The 18,727-nt window shown below is 50.5% G+C and overlaps 1 protein-coding gene across 2 annotated transcripts; it reads right to left on the bottom strand.

Moving 5' to 3' along the window:
• Positions 1 to 6,413: 6,413 nt before the first annotated feature.
• On the bottom strand, positions 6,414 to 17,384 carry rrp36 (ribosomal RNA processing 36). Of its 2 annotated transcripts, none has more exons than XM_055636285.1 (7): positions 17,234 to 17,384; positions 13,273 to 13,405; positions 12,601 to 12,667; positions 12,086 to 12,190; positions 8,838 to 8,912; positions 7,858 to 7,975; positions 6,414 to 6,720 (listed from the first exon to the last, which is right to left on the bottom strand). In XM_055636285.1, the coding sequence occupies exons 1-7, from the start codon at positions 17,334 to 17,336 to the stop codon at positions 6,581 to 6,583; spliced, it is 741 nt and encodes a 246-aa protein (XP_055492260.1). In that variant the 5' UTR covers positions 17,337 to 17,384; the 3' UTR covers positions 6,414 to 6,580. The 2 variants fall into 2 exon arrangements, with proteins under 2 accessions (XP_055492260.1, XP_055492261.1); XM_055636286.1 differs by lacking the exon at positions 17,234 to 17,384 and adding an exon at positions 16,200 to 16,254.
• Between the last annotated feature and the right edge of the window lie 1,343 nt (positions 17,385 to 18,727).

The following is an 18,727-nucleotide window of genomic DNA, read 5'->3' as shown; positions in this document are numbered from 1 at the left end:
CAGTTCCTGCTCAAGGGGAGTCGGTGAGGGGAGTTTTTTCCAGAGGGTAGGTTGTCCAGATCGAATCCGGGTTGTGGTGTTCTGCCAGAAAGAAAAAGAAGATTGGGGTCATGGCCTTAAAAGGGACCCAATGAGTGCATTCCATGAGGTGAGTACATCCGTGGTTGGGTCCGGTTTGTGGCGTCAGGTTCTCTGAAAGATTGGGGTCATGGCCTGTTCGGGACCTGACGTGGGATATTCCATGAGGTAAGGCCCTTTGCTTAATTGGGCCTGGGGGCAAGTTGTGAGATAGGCATCTGCCGAGTGCTGTTGTTATTTGGGATAGGCCATTGTAAATCCGGTGAGTGGCTGGTGTCTGCTGTCGCCGTGGACCAAGATAAGATAAGATAAGATAAGATAAGATAAGATAAGATAAGATACATTTATTGTCATTTGGACCCCTTGAGGTCCAAACGAAATGCCGTTTCTGCAGCCATACATACAAACACATAGAACCAAGACACAACATAATTTACATAAACATCCATCACATTGCTGTGATGGAAGGCCAAATAAACTTATCTCTCCACTGCACTCCCCCCCCCCCCGATGTCAGAGTCAAAGTCAAAGGCCCCTTCGGGCGATTCCGATTGGGTCCCATCCGTCCATTGGGTCCGGCCGGGTGGTGCGAGGGTCGCAAGATTGGGGTCATGGTGTTAGAGACCTGACGTGGTGCGCTCGCATGAGGTCCGCGGCCCTTTCCAAGCCGCTGGGGGCAAGTTGTGAGATAGGCATCTGCCGAGTGCTATTGTTATTTGGGACAGGCCATTGTAAATCCAGTGAGTAGCTGGTGTCGTGGACCAAGATCCCAGCATCGGCGGTCAAGACTCACCAGGTCTCACTGTCGAGCGAGCGGTCATGGCCAGACCTCAGTCGGGCCTGGTGGTCGGGTTGACAGCCATGTCCAAAGGCATGCTGACTGTCCCTCATTAACCCATTCTCCTCCAAAATTCTATAAGAATCCTATCTCGAAGTATCCTCTCCAATAAGTTCCCTACCACCGATGTGTGGCTCACTGGCCTATAATTCCCTGGATTCTCTCTACTTCTCTTCTTAAATAAAGGAACAACACTGCCTACTCTCCAGTCCATCGGGATTCCTGTGTCACACCACTTATTACAGGCCTCAAGCCTGTACCTCGACCTTCACCTTCTGAATCCCCCAAGCCAATTGTGTGTCTGAGCTCACCCAGGATTCCATATGATCTATCCTTTCAGACCAACCTGCCATGTGATACCTTGACAAAGGGTCTTGCAGACAATGTCTACTGCATTGCCCCCATCCTTCTTGGTCACTACTTCAAACAACTCGGTCAAATTGGTGAGATATGATTTCCCACGCATGAAGCCATACTGACTATCGCCAATCATTTCCAAATCCATGTAGGTTCTGTCTCTCAGAATCCCTTCCAAAGCAATAGCATATATCGTAAGTTGCATCAATCAGTTGTTCTCAGGTTTAGTAGTAGCCTTTCGTAACTAGAGGCACAGCATTAACCACCCTCCAGTCTACCCACACCTCACCCGCAGTTATACAAATATCTCCACCAGTGCCCTGCAATTTCTTCCCTAGCTTTCCATAATGTCTTAGGATAAACTTGATTAGATCATGTCTTACAGCACAGAAACAGGCCCTTCAGAGCAACTTGTCCATACCGACCAAGATGCCCCATCTAAGCTAATCCCATTTGGCCCATATCTCAGGCGGATAATCCAAAGACCACCAGCACCACCTCTTCAAGCCCAAAGCTGAGCTGCCAGGATAAACCTGGGATTGTGAGGGTAAACCTGTGGAGGCAAGGGTAAATTGGAGGGAGAAGCCCGAGGGAGAGGCATCACCATTCCTCCTCCTCCTTCGAAGACCAGGACTGAGCTGCAGGGATAAGCCCGAGATCACCACATGTGCGCCTTGATGGCGAGGGACAGCGCCCCCATGTGGTCCTGGACTATCATACCACTGTAATTAAAACGTTCACTCTAATATGAGTGTTGGTGTGGTCACTGCTGCACCTGGCATCATCCCCAACGCCACAATACATAGAATCTTTTTGGATTCTCCTTTACCTTATTTGCCAAAGCTATCTCGTGCCCTCCTGATTTCTCTCTTAAGTGTCTAAACATTGATCTTCCAATTTTTATTTCTATTTACTTGTTGTTATTTGTACTGCACACTGATTGGACACTGGTTGAGCAACGTTTTTTTGTTTCCTCTGGGTATGCGAGTACTCAGGAAATGACAATAAAGATATACTGATACTGACTGATACTGATGTTGAAATTACCACAGCCAATTGGAACAAATGTACAATGTCACTGCCTAAAGAGAGACATTAAAACCGGAAACTATTATCAGTAGATGTCCATGAAAAGCTAAAACCCAGTTCTCAGGGCAAGGTAGCATAGAACATGGAAACCTCTACCATGACTGGGTAGAGTCATAGAACAGTATGGCCTACAATGTCCGTGCCCAACATAATGCCAAGACCATCACCTTATCTATCTATACAGAACTCATATTCCCTGCATGTTCATATGCTTACTAAAATGTCCTTAAAATACTACTAACGTATCTACTGCAACTACCAACCCCCACAATGCATTCCAGGCACTCACCACCTTCTGCGTAAAAAAACTTGCCCCACACGTCTTTAAACTTTGCCACTCTCACTTCAAAGCTATGCCCTCAAGTATTTGATTTTTTTTCATCCTGGGAAAAAGATTCTGACTGTCAATGAGTCCCGGTCTGAAATGTGACCTATCCATGTTCTCCAGCGATCCTGCCTGAACCGTTGTGTTCCTCCAGCATTTTATGTCATTTCTATGAGTCGATGTGGTTTTACCAAAATTCCACCTGCCAGAGTTTTTCGGTGAGCGTAATTGGCAGGGTAAGCAGGAGGAACATGTCAACAAGTGAATGTGATACATATGAATTTTCTGAAGGAATATCTCAACACCAACACGGGATCAGATGGTATAGGAGGTTCTGGGGCTTGGATCAGTGGACTCGGGGCTCTTGGAACTGCTCTTGCTTCTTCCTATTTTACTCCCTCCCCAGTGGCTGCATCTACAAAATGCACAGCACTTACTTATCCTGGCTGATTGCACTGCACCGCCCAGAGCAAGGCAGCAGCCACACAGCAGCACCACCACCACGCACACATTCCTTCAACCTTCCTGACTTGGATATATATCGCCAGTCTTCCATCATCAGTGCCTCTAAATCCCGGAACTCCTTCCCCAACTCTAGCGGCACCTTCACCAAAAGGACTACAGCGGTTTCCGCAGAGACCGCTCCCTCCGTAACTCCCTGGTCAATTTGTCTCTTTCCCACCCAAACCACCCCCTCCCCTAGTAGTACTTTCCCTTGCAACCGCAGGAAATGCTACACTTGTCGCTTTACCTCCCCCCTTGACTCCAGCCAAAGGACCCAAGCAGTCTTTCCAGGTGCGGCAGATCAGGAAAAAGGAGGCTTGGGACAGGTACAGGCAGTTTGGATCAAGTGTATCCTTGGAGGAGATCCGAGAGCATATTTAGGAGGGAAATCAGGTCAAAATGGGGGCAGGAGGTAACAGATAATATTAAAGGAAATCTAAAAATATTTTATGTACTTTAAGAGAAAGAAGGCGACTGGAAAGATAATGGGGCCCGTGGCATCGGAGACAACGCCGGGTTCAGCAAGGACTATATCGACGACATGCTTTATTTACACAGGCAATGAAGTCCAGGGGCACTGGGGCTCTGTCCCTCGTCATCAGAGCGCATGTGCAGTGGTGCTGGCGATCTCGGTATTGTCCGGGCAGCTCCATCCTGATTTTCGAAGTAGGCGTGGTAATCTCAGGCTTCTCCCTGCAGTTAACCCTTGCCTCGAGAGGAGGCGTTGCCAATCCCACACTTATCCTGGCACCTCAGCTTTGGGGCTTGAAGAGGTGGAAGTCTCTGGATTATCCTGGCAGCTCAGTGTTTGCCTCTCTGTGTGCGAGCAGTCTGTGGGCAGGAAGAGCCAATTCCCATTTCCCTCCCACCCATTCATCCTTCCTTCCTTCCATCCTTCCGAGGCTGATACTATAACAGCATTTAAAATACATTTGGACAGGTACATGGATAGGAGAGGGATATGGTGTGCAGCAGATTGTGTGGCCCCTTACTGAATATCTTCTTGAAATCTAGCAACTCTACCGCCGAACCACCGTGCCGCTCATATTTTCTAGAAATCCAAATATCCAACGCCCACCTGTTCACCTCGTCCATCCCTTCTGTTTTGAAATGTGAATTTCAGAGATTTGAAAGGAGTTGAAATGGGTGAAGGAATAGTTGAACGAACACCAGCGGGAAAGCTTGGGTTGGGGTGGCTGGGGATGGAGAGGGGTGGCAGGATTCGGGTAAGAAGTTAATGAGCAGCCCAGCGAGGGGCCTTGTGCAACACCGTTCCTCTGAGTAACTATGATTCCAACAGGTCTCTGATTTTATACACAATAAGTTACAAAAGCGGAGAATGAGCAGGTGGGGGGGGGAGGGGCACCGTGGATGATCCACAGAGCTGGTCTGTGGCACAGGTAACAGGACCTCCGTCCTGCCTTCCTTTCTCTCCTGTGTCTTCTCTCATCCTCATCCTTCTCCCCTCTGGCTGGGCTGCTTGGGTTTTATAGAGAGTGGCTGACGAGGTTCAGGTGAACAATCTGGTGTCAGCTACTCGGACCCAGCTTTTACCAATGATGCTGGGGTTCGGCCTCTCCCGGCCTGCCAGCCAGTGATAGGGCTCCAAGCGGCATCCCAGGGAAGGCACGCTATCACAGGCCACATAGAAACCAAAGTGGGTCATCTCTGTATGGAGCCATAGGAGATGGGCAAAGTCGTGGAGATAGACATGAATACTGATGAACTTGGGACAGTTAATGGAAGCGTCTAGAGAACATTCCATATCATGGTTGGCAAGGACGTCCTCAATGTCTGAATGTAGACAAATATCCTGGGCAGGGATCAGATATATCCCAGGACACTGGTGGGAAGCTGGAGAAGAAGTTGCATGTGCCTTGGCTGAGATGTATGGATCATCATTAAATTGGGGTTGAGGTACCGGAACACTGGAGGGTGGCTAATGTTTTGCCTCTATTTAAGAAGGGCTGCAAGGAAAACCCTGAGCCCTATAGACCAGTGACCCTAACATATGTTGCAGGCAAATTACTGGAGAATGTTCCAAGTTCCTTGAAAGTGGCGTCACAGGTATATACGGTGGTCAAGAAAGCTTTCATCACATTGGCCTTCATTAGTTTGAGTATTAAATATGAAAGTTGGGAAGCTATGTTATGGCTGTACAAGACATTTGTAAGACCATGTTTGGGGTATTGTACAGTCTTGATCACCCTGTTATAGACGTTGTTAAGCTGGAAAGGATGCAGAGAGGATTTACAAGGATGTTGCCAGGGCTCGTGGGCCTGAGCTATAGGAAGAGGTCGAGCAGGCTAGGTGTTTATTCTTTGGAGCTCAGGTGGATGAGGGATGATCTTACAGAGGTGCATAAGGTCATGAGAGGAATAGACGGGGTAAATGCACAGAATATTTAACCCAGAGTACGAGAATTAAGAACCAGAGGACATAGGTTTACGGTGAGGAGGGAAAGATTGAATAGGAGGCTGAGGGGCACTTTTTTTCATACACAGTATATGGAATGAGCTGCTAGAGAGGGAAGTTGAGGCTGATACTATTACATTTAAAATACATTTGGACAGGTACATGGTTAGGAGGGATATGGTGTGGAGCAGATTGTGTGGTGCTTTAGTTTAGTTTAGATTTGTTTAAAGATACAGCATGGAAACAGGCCCTTCGGCCCACGCCGACTAGTAATCAGCCGTTCACACTAGTTCTATGTTATCCCACTTTCCCATCCACTCCCTACACACCAGGGGTGATTTTACAGAGGGCCAATTAAACTACAAACTGTATGTCTTTGGAGTGTGGGAGGAAATCTGAGCACCCGGAGAAACCCTACGCGGTCACGGGGAGAACGTACAACTCTGTACAGACGGCGGCAGTAGTCAGGGTCAAATCTGGGTCTCTGGTGCTGTAAGGCAGCAACTCTACCGCTGCACCACCGTGTTTAAATATTTAAATATCCAACACCTGCCTGTTCCCCTCGTTCATCTCCTCCGTTTTGAAATGTGAATTTCAGAGATTTGAAAGGAGAGGTTGGGATGGGTGAAGGGATAGCTGCATACTAGCGGGAGGGAGAGAGGGAGTGAAGGAAGGAGAGGTGGGGGGTGACTAGGGATGGAGAGGGGTGGCAGGTGTCAGGTAAGAAGTTAATGAGCAGCCCAGAGAGGGGCCTAGTGCAACATCTTACACACACCGTTCCTGTGGGGAACAATGAATCCAGTCATGTTCACAGGTCTCTGATTTTATACACGATAACTTACAAAAGCGGAGAATGAGCGGCGGGGGGGGGGGGGCACAGTGGATGATCCATCGAGCCGGTCAGTGGTGCAGGTAACACGAGCTGTGCGAGCACTGTCCCACCACAGTCCAGTCCAGTCCAGTCTGCCGCAGCCTCACCGCGCTCTCCTCCCAGGCAACTTCTGCCGATCCTTCGTGGCATTCCGCTTCCGCTTCCTCCCCAGGAAGCTCTCGAGTTTGCCGTCACGCTTCAGTGCTTGGTATCTGTCTGCAAGCTCCATCGTTTTTAGCTCAGCTGGGGGGGGGGGGGGGGGGGGGGGGGGGGAAGGGGAAGGGGAAGGAAGGAGAGAGATCCATCAGTGTGCTGTGGGTCCCCAACACTGCACGCACAGGAATCCATGCACGCCCATCCCATGAGGGTCACTGTGTGTAGGAACTGTCCCCCCAGCAGGGTTGTGTGTGCGCCCGTGATCCATCCCTAGTGTAGGGTGTGTGTGTGTGTGTGTGTGTGACCCCCTTTCCCCAGATAGTGTGTGTAGTCCCTGTCTCGGTGTGTATGTGTGTGTGTGTGTGTGGGGGCCACGTCCCCCAATGTGCCTGTGTGTGTGTGTGGGACCCATCTTCCAGCGTGTGAACACATGTTCCCCAATGTGTGCACGAATGAGTGTGGGTCGTCTTCCCACAGAGAGTATGTGTGCGAGTGTGGAGCCCGTCCTCCAGTATGAGCGTGTCTTGTACCCCAGTGTATGAGTCGGATCGTGCAATGCGTCCTCCCATTTAAGTGCGTGCGTGTTCCCTGTCCCCGTGTGTGTGTGTGTGTGTGTGTGTGTGTGTGTGTGTGACACGTCCTCAGTGAGGACCAGTGTGTGAGGGTCGGTGCAGTACAGTACATGGCCCTGTCCACCAGTGAGAGCCTGTTTGTGAGGGTTGGTGCAGTACAGTACATGGCCCTGTCCACCAGTGAGGGTCAGTGTGTGTGTGACATGTCCCCAGTGAGGGCTAGTGTGTGTGGGACCCATCCCTGAAGGAGGGTCAGTGCAGTACAGTACATGACTCTGTTCACCAGTGAGAGCCTGTGTGTGAGGGTCGGTGCAGTACAGTACATGGCCCTGTCCACCAGTGAGGGTCAGTGTGTGTGTGACATGTCCCCAGTGAGGGCTAGTGTGTGTGGGACCCATCCCTGAAGGAGGGTCAGTGCAGTACAGTACATGACTCTGTTCACCAGTGAGAGCCTGTGTGTGAGGGTCGGTGCAGTACAGTACATGGCCCTGTCCACCAGTGAGGGCCAGTGTGTGAGGGTCGGTGCAGTACAGTACATGACCCTGTCCACCAGTGAAGGCCAGTGTGTGGGGGTCGGTGCAGTACAGTACATGGCCCTGTCTGTGTTTTGACACAGCCTTGCATCTCTCCACCTTTTCCCCAACGGACTTACATTTCTTGAGGAAGTAGGGCTTGCTCCCTTGCTGAACCCTCTGCCTCTGCTCCTGCTTGAACTGGTTGAGCCTCTCTCGCTGCTGTCGCTTGTGGTCCTGGGCCTTGTCTTGTTCTGTCTGGGAGGGGAAGGTGAGGGACAGTCATTCCGCACCACATCAAACATCCTGCTGGGCCACCCAGGCTGCTGCTAATCGCCACCCTCAGCCTGTCCTGACTCAGGCTCAATGTGGCCAGTCTCACAGGGAAACTACTGGAGAGATTTCTTATGGACATGGATTCTACTCCCATTTGGAAGAGAATGGATTAATTAGGAACAGTTAGCATGGATTTGTCCATGGCAGGTCGTGTGTTAATTACTTGTTCTGTTCCGTTCTATGTTCTGCTTGGACAACAGGTCTTTGCCAGGGCAATGGCCAACCGTAATCGGCTGCCTGCCGTATTCCAGGCCCACGTCCGTGCCGGCGTGTCCCTGGTGAGGGAACACGCGGTGTCCACGGGGACTCTGGAGGCCTTCCGTGAGCGTTGGTCACGGCGGGAGGCCGAGTGTATTGTTGACGAAGTTGATGATATTGTAATTTGACGATTTGTGTTTTGTAAGCTGCCAAGATAGGCAGTCGTTGACCGTGATACTATGTATGTTTGTTGGGTTGCTTGAATAAAAGCATATTGTATATTTTTAAAAAAGGGCATAGGTAGACACAGAGAGAAGCCTCTACACTTGCCTGTCACACATTCGAGGGAGAGACCAGAATTTTATGTGACCCAACTGTGAACCAGTGGTGGACAGAAGCAAGTTGGAAGGGACTCGAATAATTTCTTACTGGATCTGAAGAGCAAAATCCTGGTTCTCTCGCGGTGATGGCTCGAAGGGCCGAATGGCCTCCTCCTGCACCTATTTTCTATGTTTCTCAGCTGTGTGGCGAAAGGCCAGCGCTGCCCCTTGTCAGCTTTAACCAAGCACCCCACGCCTTCACCTACCATCCTCCGTAGCACATACTCCAGCTGCTGCTTGCTCTTCGGCTTCTTCACCTTCCGCAGCTTCCGTTTAATGAGCTGCAGGGGGGGGGGTAGAGAGGAAGTGAGGGAGGCCATCAGAAAAAGGTTTCCTCGTGGAAGTCTTCCCAGCCCCACACACACAAGATGGATTCAACCCCCCCCCCCTTCCCCCCCCCCCCCCCCCCCCCACACCCAGGAAGATCATTGACATCCACCAGTGAAGAGGAACAGGGGAGAATCTGGGTATAACCCTACATGGTGGCTCTTCTTCCCCCCACCCCCCACACTAGGGACCCTCACCGTACACCCTCGTACGGCCATCAGAGGATATGAGGAGAAGGCAGGAGAATTTGGGTTAGGAAAGAGAGATGTATCAACCATGATTGAATGGCAGAGTAGGCGATGGGCCAAATGGCCTAATTCTGCTCCTATCACTTATGAATCTCTCCCCACCTCGGTAAAGCACTGTGGTGCAGCTAATAGAGCCTTTCATCACACAGCCCCAGAGACCGGGTTCGACCCTGACCTCCAGCACTGACTGTGGAGTTTGCATGTTCTCCGTGACCATATGCAGGAATCCTCCGGGTGATCGGGTCTCCACCCGCATCCTAATGGGCTAAATGGCCACAATAAATTGCTCCCAGACTGTGGGTGAAATTCGGAACAAGAAAGGAGGCAATCACTTTGGTGGGGGTAGCAGGAGCTTCAGGAGCAGATGTGCAGACAAATAAGGTTTCAATGGGAGTGGCTTTTAATTTCTCTCATGTAACAAGGTTTGCTTTATGGTGCAGGTTAGAAGGGATGGAATTTTCAAAGGTGCCCAGGTGAGTTTTTAAGGATGGTCTGTAAAGTTCTGAATTGGGGGAAAATTGACTATCTACACTAACCACAGGTAGGCATAAAAAGCTGGAGTAACTCAGCGGGACAGGCAGCATCGCTGGAGAGAAGGAATGGGTGATGTTTCTGGTCGAGACCCTTCTTCAGACTGAAAATGTCACCTATTCCTTCTCTCCAGAGATGCTGCCTGTCCCGCTGAGTTACAACAGCTTCTTGTGTCTATCTTCAGTTTAAACCAGCATCTGCAGTTCCTTCCTACACACTACTCTAACCACCTCTGGTTATTAGACAGGGTCCAACAAAAGTACACTGGGTGCAGCTAGTTACGGGCAGGTCCACATCGGACGGGTGGGAGTCATTCAAAGGTGAAGTCACCAGAGATCAGGAACAATGTTTTCCCTCATGGGGAAAAGGTACAGACTATTTGAGCTACTTCCTTACCGTACTGCTGGATGCCACCTATCTGGGGAGCGCACAGATATTAAGTACAGGAACCCTAGATGTCAATAGACAATACAGTAGACAATAGGTGTAGGAGTAGGCCATTCGGCCCTTTGAGCCAGCACCGCCATTCACTGTGATCATGGCAGATCATCCACAATCAGTACCTCGTTCCTGCCTTCTCCCCTTATCCCTTGAATCTGCTATCCTTATGAGCTCTATCTAACTCTCTCTTGAAAGCATCTAGAGAATTTGCCTCCTGAGGCAGATAATTCCATAGATTCACAACTCTCTGGGTGAAAACGTTTTTCCTCATCTCCGTTCTAAATGACCCACCGCTTATTCTGGGCCCCTGGGACAGTGATCTCAAACGGTGATCAGAAGTTGGGAGCTTGAAGGAACCAATTGTCTCTTTCTGCCTTTGCTGCAGTGTCTGGGATATGCAGTCATCACTCACTTGAGACGTGGACAGACGAAGGAAACATCCTGCACTGAGAAATCAAGTTAAGAGATAAGTGAAGAGAAAATTAAAGACCCTGGGCTGAAGCAACTCTGGATGATGGGACAGCTGTGATGTGATCCGAATGAACCTAAAGTTTGATTGATTGCGAAGAGCCAGACAGCAGGGATATCAAGGGCTACATCGAAAAAATACGTTTAAAAAAATTCCAGTTATAGGCTGCTGGATCAAGCAAACCCTTAAAGTGTGAGTTATGTTGGAGAAAGTGAGGAGAGCACAAAAAGGCCACAAGTTAGCCTTGGCAGATAAGGATGATAAAAGATTATATCATTAGAGGGTGACTAGAGAGAGAATAGGTCCCCAAAGGATCACTGTGTTCATTTAAAACAGGAAGGCATTTATTCTAGTGAAGGTTAAACATTCAAAGACTTCACCTTTTTCTCTCTTTCTTTTATCTCTTTTACTTCTCTCCCTCACTCTCTCTTCGTTTTTTTTTTGTCTTTCTTTACACACACTACACGTTTTTCTACTCTCTATTATCTCGTCTCTTTTTCTCTCTCTCTCATTTCTATAAAAAAATTAAAAATGAAGTTGTACATAGAATGGAACTTGCCAACATATATTTGGCACTTGAAAAAAGGTACCACTGTATTGTACTTACTTCTAATAAATTAAAATAAACAAATAAATAAATCAATTAATTAAGATTAAAGGAAATAAAAAAAGCCTTTCCTTTCTCATGAGAGGAAAATATAGACAACATTCAAAGGGCACCCATGGGGCAGCTTGTTGGTGGGTTGTGGAATGAACTGGCAGAGGTGAAGTGGTAGAGGCTGGCAAAATTACAATATTTAAAGAGACATTTAGACAAATACATGGATAGCAAAGGTTTCAAGCAATATGGGCCAATGACAGGCAAGTGGGGCTGGCTCAGGGAGGCAATATCATCAGCATCGAGGAGTTGAGCCGAAGGGCCGCTAGGATCAAAGTAAATAGTGGGACAGCCATGAGGAGACAAGGTGCCCACTCCTATCTCCTTGCCCACAGTTATGGTCATCCTGCTTGCACTGGAGAAGAGGTAGAGGGGACATCAGCAGGATGAAACATTTGTTACTAGGAGGTTTGTTGGTGGGGTTTGTTTTCCTTGAAGCTAAAGGAGGACAAGCCAAGTGTAAACATCTGTGAGAGGCACAGAGAGTAGATAGAACAGAAGGGTTGGTGGAGACAGAGACCCTCATGCAATTATCTGCACATCAGTTGCCAGGGCATAGAAGGCATCACACTGAGTGATGGTGAATGGGACTACGATGAATAGATATTTGGTAGATAGCATCCACAAGATGGGCTGAAGGGCCCGTTTCCATACATGGACCCCCAATATCCACGCACTTCCAGTAGGACCACCTCTGGACACATAATATATGAACCTCCACCCCACCTCCCCGAGTTGCAGACCCCCCCCACCCCCACTTCCCTCTGGCCCCCGGCTAACCTCTTTCTCCTTGTGCCGGATGTCGTCGAGGAAGGCGTAGGTTTTGTCGAAGATCTCAGGGTTGTAGTCACCGGACAGATCATCAAACCGCGGATCCCGCAACATCTGCCAACAGAAAGAGGCTTGGCATAAAGACCCCGTCCCCAGACCTCCGACAGTCCACTCCCGCTCCTCTGCTGGGCAGCCGAGAGACACAGCAGCCAGATTCACCCAGGGAGGGGGTCTCAACACCACACAGCCGAGGGGGGATGGAGGGAGGGGGGGGAGAGAGTGCGGGCAACAAGGGATCCTGACGGCCGGCCCCTTCCCTGCCAACCGACAGCTCCTCTCTAAGACCTGACTCCGCGCTACCTCACGCAACCCTCATCATCCCACCACACGCCGACATCCTTAGTGCCCCGTTCCACTGACACCCAGCGGCTGCTGTCACGGCACTACCTTCAGGGGGACGTTGACACGAGCCCACCCGTGGCGGTGGGCCGGGTCCCACCAGCCCCAAGGTCCCACTGACTCACCCCCTTCTTCACGGCGACTGGCCTCCGCAGGAACGGCACTGGCTGCTTTGACGACATTTCCATGGGCCTGGCGAAGAGACAGTGGTCAGATGTGGGCAGAGTGAAGGGATGGGTCTGAGTTGTCCAGCACAGAACCAGGTCATGTGGCCCACCATCGCAACGCTGACCACCAATATCCATTTATACCAATTCCAGTTACCACCTTGTGTTGGAAGGATCTGCAGATGCTGGCTTATACTAAAGAGACAAAAAAATGCTGGAGTAACTCAGCGGGTCAGGCAGCATCTCAGGAGCAAAATAATAGATGACTTTTTGCGTGAGAAGAAGGGTTCTCACCCGTAACGTCACCGCTTCTATTTCTCCAGAGATGCTGCCTGACCGGCTGAGTTACTCCAGCATTTTGTGTCCATCTCCAGTTACCACCACCTCTACCCTATATTAGTGCTCATCAATACTGTATAAACGTAGTGAGTCCCCTTAGCTCCCATTAGTCCTCACCTTAAATCTCAGGTCATAAATACCTCTTTCGTGGGGAAATCCTTCTTACTATGCCCCAATTTTGCACACCTCAATCAGTTTCTCTTCTCTCCCCCCCCCCCCCCCAACCCCCCCCCCCCCCCCCCCCCCCCCCCCCCCCCCCCCCCACAGATTGAAGCACACGGGGTCACCCACCTGTCCTTCTTCAGCGACTGGCGTCGCTCCTTGCGTTGTTCTTTCCCAGAGTCACACACCATCCGGTTGTAGGCTTTGAGCCCGACTTTACTCTGCAGCTCCTGCAGCTCCTCGAAGGAGAGGTTGGATAGCTCTGTAGGGGACGGGAGCAACAGAAGAATGAGACCGACCTGGCTGGTCCGAGTTCCGGTCTGCTCCTTGCCATGGCCCAGACTGTGGGGCGGATGGTGGTGAGGGTGACACTGGCTGGAGACAAACAAGGGAGAAGCGTTCCAATGCCACCACTCGCTGGCACCGGGATATCTGCCACAGTGCTGCTACTGTCGAAGGATAAAGAACAGGGTGGCACGGTGGCTGCCTGACAGAGTTGCTGCCTTACAGAGTTAGGCGACAGATAGCACAATGGGCTAAGTGTTCGGCTGGCGACCGGAAGGTAGCCGGTTCAAATCCCGCTTGGAGTGCATACTGTCGTTGTGTCCTTGGGCAAGACACTTCACCCACCTTTGCCTGTGTGCAATGGAATGTAATTACGGCGGCAGGCGCGGGCGGGCACACCTCGACGCCCTGTGTCTCCCTTTCAAGGGAGATGCTAAAAATGCATTTCGTTGTCTCTGTACTGTACACTGACAATGACAATAAATTGAATCATTTCATTTCATTTTTTTTTTTTTTTCATTTCATTTTTATTGCCTAAAAGAGTTGCTGCCTTACAGCGTCAGTAACCCGGGTTCCATCCTGACTACGGGTGCTTTAAATATTTACAGTGTTTGGACATTCTCCCTGTGACCCTTACCCAACTGCTCCGGTTTCCTCCCACACAACAAAGGCGTACACGTTTGCAGGTTAATTGGCTTTGGTGAAGATTATAAATTGTCCGTAGTGAGTAGGATGGTGGTAGTGTACGGGGTGATCGCTGGTCGGCACGGACCCAGTGGGCTGAGGGGCCTGTTTCTGTGCTGTATCTCGAAACTAAACAAAACACTCGAACTAGAAGGAATCGACCAGCTAACAGCAAGTCAGCTCCACCAACAAGATCATGGCTCATCACCTATTCCATTTTCCAGTACTATTCCTCGCCTCCATTCATTCCCAGAGATCTATCCGTCTGATCTGAATGCCTTCCATGACTGAGCCTGGCCAACCACCCATCATTTCTTCAACACTATATATCGTGACGACTACGGGATACCCAATTGTCTTGAATCTTTCCAGGTGTCCTGCTATAAAACATCATCATTATTCGAATATTTTCCCCTTGGTAAATGTCCAGGAAACTGGTAGGTGGTTTTCATCTTTACGTTTCTTTGAGTTACATTTGCTTTTTTCCTTTCCAATGGAATCTTCACGAATCTCTGGGTATTTTTGAAAATTGAAACCAATTAACCAACAGTCTCATGAGCCACTTCTTTCCAGACGTTGGGGTGAAGTCCATGAAAACCCAGACACTGGCCAATTCATAGATCCAACAGTCTGCTCAGGGAGACGCAGGAGGCGTGTCCTGTACGGGCTCCTCCTCCACACCCTGCATTTCCTCGCCCTGATTCACCGCCCGGACACCAAGTGGCGGTCGGTGTTGCCTTCCAGTTGCGAGGGGTACCCCCCTGGTTTACGTCCCTCTACGCAGGGATTCTCCCCCTCTACATCGGGGACCTGGGGTGGAAGTACTGCACCGAGGTGTCCCCTGCAACCTGTTTCTCTCACGGTTCATACTCGCTAGCCTCCTGCCACTGTTGCGGGCTGGAAGTCTGTGTTCCATGTGTACATGGAGTGCATGAGGCTGCAGCCACTGTTTAAACACCCAAAGGGGCTACTCCTTGCCTTCTGGCTGCACTTCTCACCCACCATCCTCATCTTTGGACACCCTGTGCGTAGGTTGGGGAGAGGGGGAGAGGGTAGGGCTGAAGATGTCCTGGTTGTGTTACTCCTGGGCCTGGCCAGGCTGGCCATCCGTGAGTCACGGCACCGGGCGGAAGGGGGCTCTGCCCGAGTCGGCTGCCTGTCCCTTTTCCGGGGTTACGTCCACGCCCGGATGGTACTAGAGAGGGACTCCGCGCTGTCCACGGGCGCCCTGGGTGATTTCCGGGACTGCTGGGCACCGCGGGGGGGGGGGGGGGGGGGGGGGGGGGGGGGGGGGGGGAATGCATCATTGGCAAGGAGTGTAAGATAGTTGTATAATGGTTTATTGTTTCTCGTATATTATGGAGGTGGGTTCTGTTTTTTTTTACTGTACTGTATATATAATTTTAATAATTGAATATATATTTTTGATTATAAAAAAAGTCTGCTCAGTGCTATTGTCCAGGTGACTGGAATGTATCTCCAAATTGTCCACTCCCTTCCAAATCCTGATCAACAGTAGTTCAGGGATGCCATATCCCCTCATGAAGGCTGATACAAAATACCCATTTAGCACACAGAAAATGGCCCTTCAGCCCAACTCGGCCATGCCAACTACCTTAGCTAATACCATTGCCAGCCTTTGACCTATATAGACTTTTTGAATTGAGTCATACAGCACAGAAACATACCCTTTGGCCCATCGAGTGCGTGCTAACCAATGATCACCCCATACATCAGCATAATCCGACATATTAGAAACAATTTACAAGTTTTTACGAAAGCCAATTAACCAACAAACCTGTACGTCTTTGGAGTGTGGGAGGAAACCAGAGCACCCAGAGAAGACACAAGGAGAATGTGTGTGGCTGCCTCTCAGGTCCCCTATACACCATCCCCTCTCACCTGAAATCTGTGCTCTCTAGTTTTAGACATCCCTATCCTAGGGAAAAAGCTGTGACTATCCATCTTATTTATGGCCTTGTGATTTTGTCTAGCTTTTATACAAAGTCTCTCTTCAACCTCTCCTGAAAGCTCAAACCCTCCAGCCTGCCGTGACATTAGTCAAACTTTCTCTGGGAGAAATTCACCTTGTAAAACCAACAAACTCCTGTCAGATTTTATATCCATGCGTCGAGTTCTCGCCTTGTTTGACTTCTTATAACTTTCAGTTAATCATTGCTGCGTTTAATATTCCCCTCAACTCGACCCACTTCTATTATACTCCATTGTAATCATGTTTTGAGCCCCCCCTTACCCTCCCTGTCCCATCTTGTGGAGCCCGCCCTAGGGTGCTCCTTGCCAGATGAGCTTCCCCGGCCCCACCCTAGGGTGCTCAGTGCCAGGGCAGCTTCCCCACCCTCACCCTAGGGTGCTCAGCACCAGGAACTTCCTAAACATAGAAACATAGAAAGTAGGTGCGAGAGTAGACCACCAGGTCCGTCGAGCCCGCACCGCCATTCGCTCATGGCTGAACACTAAACAGACACACTTACCCACAAACAGTAGACACAAGACACAGAACACAAGACACTACCCTCCCTCTTATACCGCTATCTCATTACCACCCTAGGGTGCTTCCTGCCGAGGGAACTTTCCCACCTCCACCCTTGGGTGCTCAACGCCAGCGGAGCTTCCACTCACCCAGCCGAGAGCTCCCCCACCTCCACCCTAGGGTGCTCCCTATTAGGCGCTCCCACACCCTAGGGTGCTCTCTGCCAGAGGAGCCTCCCCATTTACAACCCCAATGTCCACAGACTACAGCGGGCGGCGGTACCGCGGCTCCAGGCCGGGCCTGTCCAGGAGGAGGCGGCGGCGGCTCGATGCGTGAAGGCAAGTGGCCCGGCCCGGCCCTGTCCCCGCGGTACCGCCGCCCGTTGTTGTCGCCGCCTCCCCGGGCAGGACAGGCCCGGCCAGGAGCCGCGGTATCGCCGCCCGCTGTAGTCTGTGGACATTGGGGGTGTAAATGGGGAGGCTCCTCTGGCCCTGTACCGCGGCTCCTGGCCCTGTCCTGTCCTGTCCTGCCCGGGGAGGCGGCAGCAACAGCGGGCGGCAGTACCGCGGGGACAGGACAGGGCCGGGGCTGCGGTGCCGAGTCGGGTCCCACCGGGTCCGGGCCACTTGCCTTCACGCATCGAGCCGCCGCCGCCTCCTCCTCCTCCATCGCTGCTGCTGCCGCCGGCGGCCCCGGCCCCGACCTCGGCCTCCCGTCCCGCCGCCGCCGCCATCACCGCCAGACCCGACCAGGGCCGCAGGAAGCGGATACACGGCGTGAACCCGTTAATGAAGCGGACACCACATGTTGGGGTCACTCACTCCGCGGGACCGGGCAGCATCTGTGGAGAGAAGCAATGGGCGACCATTCCCCTCCACACCCTCCTCACGCCCAGAGTCACAGAGACAAGGAAGGGGAAGGTGTGAAAATGAGGCATCAAAGGGGATGCAGCGGACAGAATCAAGTCAAGTCAAGTTTATTTGTCACATACACATAAGAGATGTGCAGTGAAATGAAAGTGGCAATGCTCGTGGAACAACAAAACAACCAAACAAATTATAAACACAATCATAATAGTGAAAGGCTTGGATGGAGTGGATGTGGAGAGGATGTTTACACCAGTGGGAGAGTCTAGGACTAGAGGGCACAGCCTCAGAATTAAAGTACGTTCCTTTAGGAAGGAGATGAGGAGGAATTTATTTAATCAGCGGGTGGTGAATCTGTGGAATTCTTTGCCACAGAAGACTGTGGAGGCCAAGTCAGTGGATGTTTTTAAGGCAGAGATGGATAGATTCTTGATTAGTGCGGGTGTCAGTGGTTATGGGGAGAAGGCAAGAGAATGGGGTTAGGTCAATACGTGCAGTAGGCCATTCAGCCCTTCGAGCCAGCACCGCCATTCAATGTGATCATGGCTGATCATCCCCAATCATTACCCCGTTCCTGCCTTCTCCCCATATCCCCTGACTCCGCTATCTTTAAGAGCCCTATCTAGCTCTCTCTTGAAAGCATCCAGGGAACCGGCCTCCACCGCCCTCTGAGGCAAAGAATTCCAGACTCACCACTCTCTGTGAGAAAAAGTGTTTCCTCATCTCTGCTCTAAATGGCTTACTCCTCACTCCTGAAGAGGGAGAGATAGATCAGCCATGATTGAATGACAGAGTGGACTTGATGGGCCGAATGGCCTAATTCTGCTCCTCTCATTTATGATCTTATGATGATCTTACTCCCTGAATGCCTTTCCATAGCAGCCATTTTAGCTTATTTGTCCCTTCACCTTGAATGAAATGTTAAAAGTTAGATCAGCCATGATGGGTCGAATGGCCTAATTCTACTCTGATCACTTATGATGCAGTTCAAGGAAAATGTAGAATAGATCATTGTTAGCTATAAGGTGAGAAGGTAACATTGTTAGCTAGGAGAAGCAAACAGATGAAATGTAATCATGAGGACAGTCAGACTGGTCGGAGAACTGGGATGGGGAGAGACATGGAGAGAAAGAGAGGGAAAGCAGGGGTTACTTGAAGTTAGAGAAGTCAATATTCATACATATGCGGTGCTGTATATTTTGCGTGTCTCCTTTTCACACCTTACCCTTTCTTATCTCTGTCTCCCTCACCCCTCAGT

The sequence above is a fragment of the Leucoraja erinacea genome, chromosome 5 (genome assembly GCF_028641065.1).
Source record: "Leucoraja erinacea ecotype New England chromosome 5, Leri_hhj_1, whole genome shotgun sequence".
Classification (NCBI taxonomy): domain Eukaryota; kingdom Metazoa; phylum Chordata; class Chondrichthyes; order Rajiformes; family Rajidae; genus Leucoraja; species Leucoraja erinaceus.
This window is presented reverse-complemented; position numbering and strand designations above follow the sequence as displayed.

What these genes read in the sequence shown, in the direction of transcription:
- rrp36 (XM_055636285.1), bottom strand. Translation starts at nt 17,336, where the DNA reads ATGGCGGCGGCGGCGGGACGGGAGGCCGAGGTCGGGGCCGGGGCCGCC. An exon ending in CGGCGGCTCGATGCGTGAAG is followed by an intron (nt 13,406 to 17,233) that starts GCAAGTGGCCCG and finishes CGTCCCCTACAG; the next exon opens with AGCTATCCAACCTCTCCTTC. An exon ending in CAGTCGCCGTGAAGAAGGGG is followed by an intron (nt 12,191 to 12,600) that starts GTGAGTCAGTGG and finishes TTCTGTTGGCAG; the next exon opens with ATGTTGCGGGATCCGCGGTT.